Below are 9,078 nucleotides of genomic sequence, written 5' to 3' on the forward strand. Positions count from 1 at the left end.
TAGTGTGTGTGTGTGTGTATATATATATATACACACACACACACACTAGGTGGAACCCAAAAGAAACTAGAATTTTGCAACATTATTTTATTCACTTTGTTTGACACGTTTACACTTTTATCGCCTTCAAAGTATTTTTTTATTTGAAGCAATGCATCAGTCCAGACACGTTTTCCACTGTTCAAAGCAGTTCTGGGACTCTTGCAAAGTGATGCTTTTTAACACCTCAGTTGTTTTTTTCTTCACCTCATCCACATCTGCTAAACGTTTTCCATTAAGGACTTTTTACATTTGGGGGAACAAAAGAACTGTGTCACTGGAAGCAAGATCAGATGAATAGGGAATGTGGGTGAGAGCTATAAATGTGTTCCAGCAATAACTGGGAAAGCTAACCCCGTGGTAGACTAGCACCTTGTCCAGTGGGATGTGTAGTGATGTCAGTCACTTTTACACTATGGAATCCAGGGTAAGCTCTGGACTTATGAGCTCTAGGGTTCATGGCACATCTAAGTTATTCATTCCCACATGTTGGGCAAAGCTCCCAAAATATTCTTTTCTAATCATGGCAATCAAGCTTACCGAACTCTCCTAATAAATTAACAGCTAAGTTAATTAGATTATCAACTAAGCTAATTAGCTTATCAGCTCAGCTAATTAACTTCCTTCTGCTATATTGGAATCAAACAGACTGATTAGAACATATTTAGGTATTGACTCTACTTTTGTTTCAAATATCAGTTCTTAATTATTCTTATGGTAACAGTTTGATATTCTAAATAACAGATGGAAACTGCAACAAAGCAATAAACAAACATTTTAATTAACAAATGTAGTTTATTAACCTAAAACACTTAATTAGCTGAGCTATTAGAGCAACAGGCAAATAAATGCCTTGCAGTAATTATTTTGGTTTTTTGCATTGAGTTGAAATCCTTACAAAGGCAACTTTGCTTTTCGTTTTTTTTTTCCGGGGATAATAAAATACAAGTTAAATACTGGAGTAAATTGATCTATCATTTAAATTCACCTGTGCCTTTCATCCTTCTCAGGGAGAGGAGTGGTGATAAAATACCAGTCAAATACTGGGGTAAATTGATCTATCATTCTTTATATTACTCTCAGAGCAGCTACACAGTACTGTGTGAAGGCTGTGAGGGCCTAGTCACAGTGTCTCTTACCTCTAAGAAATTGAAGAGGATTGGCAAAGGAACTAACAAATTTTTCTCATCTAGCATGCTCTATAGACCATCCAGTGGTCATGGATTAGCTGATGTACTGTACAGTGTGGAGCACTTTACAAAGTTTACATTCAACGGTTATTTGTCCTCATCTTGTTTGGTCAACCAGAGGGTATAGCAGAAAAAAACTTGCCCAAGGTGCCATGCTGTGAGACTGAACCAGAAACCATGTTATTATTATTATTATTATTATTATTATTATTATTATTATTGTTCAGATCACTGGCATATGGCATAGTGGTTAAGAGTGTGGGCTACTAACCCCAACATTCCGAGTTCGACTCCAAGCAGTGACCTGAGCAATAACAATAATAATAATAATAGTAATAATAATAATAATAACAATAGCATTGAAAAATACTTTAGGAGTGAGAACCCAGGTTCGAAATTTCCCCAAGACACCTGAAGAAGGCTGGAGGGTATATCAGCTGAAATGTGTTAACAACAAATAAGATGAGGACAAATATCCGTCGAATGTAAATAATGTACAGAATTCCTCATCTCTTAAATATAGAACTGTACTTTACACAGTTGTTTACAAAAAAGTTTAAGTGACAGAAGACTCTTTTTTCCATTTGTATTTCATCCTTAGTAATGAAGGATCCATAATTTGAATTCAAATTTTGGCACAAGACTAGCAGTTTTGAGGAATGGGGCAAGTCAATCGCATCGACTCCAGTACTCAACTGGTACTTATTTTATTGACTCCAAAAGAACAAAAGGCAAAGTTGACCTCGGCAGCATTTGAACTCAGAATATAAAGACAGATGCTTCCCAACCACATGGTTTCTGGTTCAGTCTCACAGCATGGCACCTTGGGCAAGTTTTTTTCTGCTATACCCTCTGGTTGACCAACCCTTTGTGGGTGGATTTGGTAGACGAAAGAATCCTGTAGCATACATACATACACACACACAAACATATGTGTATGTTTCTTTGTCTTGTAATCGCACCATAGCTGTAAACGAGCATCTTTGTCATACTAGTGGTGTAATTCATTTTCAATCTTTCATGGAACCGTGTCCAATCATGGTAAAATGTTAGCTTACTTGGAAACAGTTGAGGGATGGTAACTTCCCTCAACAAGCATAGCAAAATGAACATTGAAACAATGATGATGTTATGTCAATATTCTTAATGTTCTGTACTTGACAGAAATGGGAATACCCATACTCTGTGGATTATTCACACAAGAGTGGTTAGACCATGAATGTTCCAGATTTGTTGCTATTACTGTTACTATTAACCTACCCAGTTTATGAAGTTTAACTGATAGATTTTTCAGCTGTTCTGAATGAGCCATGTAATCATTTGGATCACCTTGGCTGTCTGGTACTGAATCATCTCTGCTGGCCACAGCATTCACTCCATTCTCTTTGTGCTCTCGCCATTCTCCGCCACGTTGTTCCAAACATTTTTGTTCAATCGTCTTCCTACTTGATTGGAGGTCTTCCAAGTGGCCTCTTCCGTTCAAGTGGGTACCACTCAACTACTATGTGGGTTCACCGATTGTCTGTGAACCTTGCAACATGATCAGCCCATCATAACTTTGTGTGGGGGTACTCTGTGACAACGTGCTTCACTCCAGTTCTATCCCTGATCTCCTCGTTCTGGATGGGATCTCTTAGCGAGATTCCCAACTTCGACCTTCCCGTAGTTCTCTGCAGAGAGTGCAGAGCTAAATAATAGGTTTTGTAACAGCAACTTAAACTTCTTAATTTAACTGGTATTAATTATTATTCATTTGTTTTTTTTTTCTTAATTTCATATTTGAAACAACTGATTAATTAGATACAATTGGTTTTATTATTACTGTTCAGTAGTTTTATTTTTATAACGTGCTTTCACTTCACTACCAAGCGCAGCTCTGTGTGCCTTGGGTATGTGCTGTGGTTTGCTGTGATGGTCTTATTGTTACTGTATTGAAAGTGTTTTGCGTAGAATGTGTGCAGTGCCCAGTAGTGCAATATTATTATTATTATTATTATTATTTTTTTAATATTTCTTTTTTTTTTTGCTTATTGTTATTTCGCATTTATGTATCTCATAAATTTTGTTTCTATTCGTTCCAGTGCAGAAATAAGTAGTCCACCCGGGCACCAGAACAGGCGGCTACAAATATTTTTGTTTATCTATTGTGTCGTAGTTACTGCTGTAAGTAAAATCTATTACATATTTTGTCTTAAGATATTATACTGTATCGAAATCGGGAGGTTTCGTAGATTAATTGCATAGCTAATCTGAGGCAATCGAAGTTTTTCCCCCTTTATCGTATTACACTTGTAAATGCTCTCTCTCTCTCTCTCTCTCTCTCTCTTTTTCTCTTCCTCTCATGAAACGCATTATCGCCATTAATGCAAGGAAGATAACTTCCGAAGCTAAATTAATTTCATTACACGGATATTGGAGTTATGTCCCTTGGAAAATTATTCTGTGACGGTAAGTTTACAGAATAAATTTGCAGAGAAGATTATGTTAAGATTCAAAGAGGCTGCATATAACCTTTGGTTTTTTAAAATTTCATTAATATTTCATAAACAATGTTTACACAACATTTCATTAATATTACTGAAATGAAACGAAATTTCATAAACAATGTTTAGCTTCTAACGTTTCATGGAGTTAGGCATATTCAGGGACATGTACAATTCTTGATGTTACTTGGTAGCTTCACCTGCTGCAGGACATTGCTACTGATTATAGAGATTGGTTCTTGTTTGTCTGTACTGTTTAATCCTGTTTTAACTATTCTGATCAATTTGACATTTTCATTATATGTTATGAGGCACCCCAATATCCCTGTCCAAAGTTCTATTGCTTCCTCCATATTCAGTGTTAATTTTTCTGATGTACCTACTCAAATTTTACTGAAACACTTTGCTTTCATCAGAAACTACTACTACTACTACTACTTATTATTATTATTATTATTATTATTATTATTATTATTACTATTATTATTATTATTATTTATTTATTTATTGCAGGTCTATTTGTCGATAAAGAACCCAGTCTTTCATGAAGTAAGTATATCTTCCTAATTCTAATTCTGTAGTTACCTGGTGCCAGGCACCTATGAACATAAGTGAATATGAAAAAAAAGCTAGGACACAAAGCACACTCATTAATCTAGATACATTCAACAAATCGTCAGATTCAGTGGTGCCCCTGTTGTAACCAGAGAAGCAATTGCATTATAGGGTTAGATGACACCTATTCATGCCACCTATCACACCACAGATGCATTAATCCAGAAGAATCATATTAGGATAGCTAAGAAACCACATGATGTTGGCGAGTATATATTGTCGGGGTGGGCAGGAGGACAAATGAACACATGGTTCTTCCAGTTCTTACTGGACAGAAACTGACATTTCCCCATCATGTATAAATTGTATCTGGTGTTTTCATGCACCACATGTTTGATAATAGACTCTACCACCTGCTTGGTGATCACATTTATCAGCTTTCAGGGGTTGTCATTCATGATATTCAAGACCTATTAAATGGACTCAAGTTTATCTTGTCCACATGACTCATTCCTTCACTGTCAAAGAACTCCAGCTCTGATCAAGAAGGACCTGGCCACATTTAAGAAGGTGATAATCTTCGAGCCTCTATGGTTGGTAGCTAGAGCTGTCAGCATGCCTTTTTCTTTTCTTTTTTGGAATGGAATCTACCCTATTTGTGCCATCGATATATCCAACAGAAAAACAAGAAAGTTAAAATTTTGCATTTGCTGCATAACATTACAGTAGCTAGATTTTCATTTATGGCTCACCAAATTCTCTTCACAAATACCTTATGTATTCTTCTGTATAGGATTATTATGAAGATTGTCATTGTTGTTGTTGAATAACTATAATTTGCTGCTTAACAAAGAGGAACTCGCTCTTACAGACAAGAAACTGTCAACAGAAAAACATTCTAATCGTCAACTTCAGACAAAAGCTTTCCATAATCTTAGTAAGCCTAGCCATTCATTTCAGACCTTCATTGTAATTATTGAATTTTTAAGTTGCCTAGTGTGTCACATTTTGTTCTACACTCTAAAATTATCATATATATACACATCCACATTTAGGTAAATATTGAACTCAATTAAAAAGAATTCCTTTACATATTGAAGGTTTGCATGTTTAATGTGTTTGCATGTAAGAATGTTTTTTATATCATAAATAATATTTTACTAGTTATTAACCTACAATAATTTAAATTTCTCTTTTTATATTTCAGTTAAGCTTTGTCAAATATTACATCCTTCCACTAGTTTCATTATCCATCGATCTTTTTTACTTATCACCTCCCGCTTTCTTGTACATTTACTTTTTCCCTTCCATTTCCTCAATTTTGTTTATTCTTGCTCTTTTCTTGCACCCCCTAACTCTCTCTCTCTCTCTCTCTCTCATTTATATGCGTGTACACACACACACATACACACACACACACACACACATTCAATGTGCTTTTGGTTTTCCTCTATTAGCAATACATGTTTATTCATAAACCAGTCAGCTATTTATAAAATACTTGTTATTTCATTTTCAGTTTGCATATGGTTTATTGGTAGTGAGTCTGGTGGTTTTTGCAATGAAAGTCATCAGGTAAGTAATCCTGCTGCTGCTAATAATAATAATAATAGTAATAATAATAATAATAATAATAATAATAATATTAATAATAAAGCTATAGGCACAAGGAGGGGTCTGAATTTTTGGGGGATGGGTTAGTCGATTACATTGACTCCAGTGTTTAACTGGTATTTATTTTATCAACCTCGAGGTTGATAAAATACGTACGTACGTACATACATGCATGCATGCATGCATACATACATACATGTTTTTATGTTAGCATTCTCAGTTGGCAATATATCCCATTGCTCTGCTTTTTACTTTCAATGACCAGTGGAATAAAGAAAAAAATATCCCTTACTTGAAATATAAGTAAGGGTTAGCGATATTAGAGTCATCTGGCCATAGAATGCTGCCTCAAATAAGTTTCCGTCCACTCCATACCAGAATGAACAAAAAAAGAAATGTATAATCAGCAAATGAACAAAAATTTTAAACAAATGTTGTAACAACTTAAAATTCAAAATTAAATATTGCTCAAAGTTTTCATAACAGCCATGTATATCTATTTGCATATTTGTAATTATTTCTTTTCTATTGTTTACAGGAAATGTGAACACAATCTGATATTAGTTATATCTGGAATGAGTATTTACTTATTTGGATTTCTATTGTGGAATATTGACAATAACTTTTGTCCACGAATTAGGTTAGTATTACTTATTAATTTCATTACTTATTTGTTCTCTTTTCTGGTTTCTGTTCCTGAACAGTAGCCGTGATGGAGTGTTAATTTTTGGTGGATTATATTAACCTCCAATACCTTGCCTCTATATATTTTATCAATCTCTGTTTATCAATTGGTTGAATTTGTCTCAAGTTATGTACCCTATTAGGGAATTATCTACCCTTAGTGAATTCCCTACAGGAAATTTGCACCAATGCATACACACACGCACACACACACACAGTTGGGATTTTCTTTAGTTTCTATTCACCAAATTTCACTCAAAAGGCAGTGGGCATGCAAGGTTATAAGCGAAAGACAACTTGACTTAGATTCTGTGCTCTGGGATTAAACCTACAACTATATGGGTGCAAAGATAAACACACACTTACATATACATATATTCAGACACACACACACACACACTTCTATGTACAGAAGGAGTTGGTTGGCTTAGAGCTATAGTAGAAGACTCTTAGCCAAGTTGCCATTCAATTGGACTGAACCAAAAAACCATGAAATTTTAACGCAAACTTCTTAACCATATTGCCCAGTATTTGATCATTGTAAACATTTACCTAAAATTTTCTTTTTTGGTTTGTTTTATTCCAGGAGTGTTCGTTGGAATCTTGGTACACTTGGCCCCATCAGCCAGTTGCATGCATGGTGGCATCTGTTGGCAGGTATTGGGACCTATTTAGCTATTATTTTCTGGTAAGTCATTCAAAGCAATAAAATACAATTATTGTTGTTTATGCGATATAAAATTTGAAATTTCAAGAAATGGGAAATAAATTGTTTTTCTAACCATGAAACTCAAAATAGAATATCTGTCACATTTACAGATGTGACTTCATGTCCCATGGGTAGCCTCACTAGTGGGAGGTCCGCTCCAGGTGACACTTTTAAAGGGGCAGCACTTTTCATTCTGTTGTAGGCTATAAGCCTACAACAGACTCTGTGAGTCCCAACGTCTGTAATTGTTATCTCTCCTTTTTTCACCTTATTTTATACTGATATAATGGTTTCAAATTTTGTCACGGGGTCAGCCATTTTAGGGGAAAAGAGTTAGTTGATTGCATCAACTCTGGTACTTGACTGTTACTTTATTTTAATGATCCAGAAAAGATAAAAAGCAAAATTGAATCTGGTGGAATTTGAGCTTGAAACATAATGAGCCAGAACAAATGTCACTATGCATTTTGCTCAATTTTGCTCACCACCTCATTTTATACTGTTATAATAACTTCTCATCATACTCATTTCTTCCAGTTCATGTATCCTACCAAACCAGTTGACATTTCATCTCCCTGAATCAAAGGGTTCTACCTAAAACAAGAGTCGCCAAAGGGGATCTGAGAGACCCCTAGGAGTCGATGAGGAATTACAGGGGGTCGATGATAGCCAAGGGGTTGAATGGGGGTCGGCATGTGAAAGACCATCTCACTCAGATGAACTGCTTGAAATGCTTAGTCAGCACCTTGAAACATGGGAAAACATGATAAATTTTCACTACAGCATTTGAGACCTGATGTCGTAATCTGTATCACAATTGAAGATTGAGAGGCATGATTGAAGTGATGCAGACTGTCAAGTGTTGTTTGCTTATGGAAATGACAAGGCCTGCTAGGGGAGATAAGATATTAAATACATACCTCATAAATGTTTGGCCAGCATCAGTATCCAGTACGTATTTAAGATATGGTACATTTGGGTATTAAGATATTTTAAATTAGGAGGATGGTTGATGTGGAAGGAGAAGAGGCTAAAGGGGCTTGATGTGGAAGGAGAAATGGCTAAAGAGGGTCAATGGTTGAACTTTCTGGATGGATTTCCATGCATGACCAACTGAGACTAATGGATATTATACCTTAAAACATTACACTTCCTTTCTTCATGGTTTAAAAGTTATTCCAATGCATGAATTATTTCTATTATTTCTATGTGTTCAGTCCTTTGTAAATAAACCAATAAAGTTGTTTTGATTTTCTTCCTTAGACTTTATTTTAGTATTGTTTCACTAAATAATGTATTTCACTTATGAAAACCATTTGAACATTCTATATAATATCGATTTGCTTATCATTACAGCATTCATACAAGATATTTATATTTAAAGAAGGATCCAAGTATAAAGGTAAAATCATCTATATAATAATCTGCTTGTTCATTCACCTGTTATACTTTAGTTAGTTTGAGAAGTGGAGTTGGAGTGGGTGGGAGGTGGAATAAAATTGAGAGAGAGGAGGGGGGTGAGTAGAGAAGAAAGAACTGCAGAAGAAGTAGAGAAAGAGATATAATAGTTATGTGTCTCCAAAAATACCCAAGAAGAACCATTGTTTCTCAACAATTGTATGAGGATTTTGTTTATTTAAGCCACCACATTATCAGTTTTATACGTTTGTATTTTACTTTGAGGTTTGAAATTGATAATCTTTCTCTGGAGGCACCTTGAGCAAGTGTCTTCTCTATAGCTCTGGGTTGACCAATGCCTTGTGAATGAATATGGAAGATATAAACTATGTGGAAGCCTGTCATA

General features: G+C 35.1%; 1 protein-coding gene across 1 annotated transcript in view; it reads left to right on the forward strand.

Moving 5' to 3' along the window:
- Positions 1-8,715, forward strand: part of LOC106875453 (alkaline ceramidase 3-like) — a 282,178-nt gene extending 273,463 nt beyond the window's left edge. Inside the window, exons 5-10 of the mRNA XM_052970769.1 lie at positions 3,311-3,392; positions 4,226-4,261; positions 5,787-5,842; positions 6,420-6,521; positions 7,152-7,253; positions 8,631-8,715. Of these exons, the coding sequence (XP_052826729.1) occupies positions 3,311-3,392; positions 4,226-4,261; positions 5,787-5,842; positions 6,420-6,521; positions 7,152-7,253; positions 8,631-8,694 (442 nt within the window). The 3' untranslated portion in view covers positions 8,695-8,715. The remainder of the gene's footprint in view (positions 1-3,310; positions 3,393-4,225; positions 4,262-5,786; positions 5,843-6,419; positions 6,522-7,151; positions 7,254-8,630) is intronic.
- Positions 8,716-9,078: the final 363 nt, after the last annotated feature.

The sequence above is a fragment of the Octopus bimaculoides genome, chromosome 9, assembly GCF_001194135.2.
Source record: "Octopus bimaculoides isolate UCB-OBI-ISO-001 chromosome 9, ASM119413v2, whole genome shotgun sequence".
Taxonomy (NCBI): Eukaryota; Metazoa; Mollusca; class Cephalopoda; order Octopoda; family Octopodidae; genus Octopus; species Octopus bimaculoides.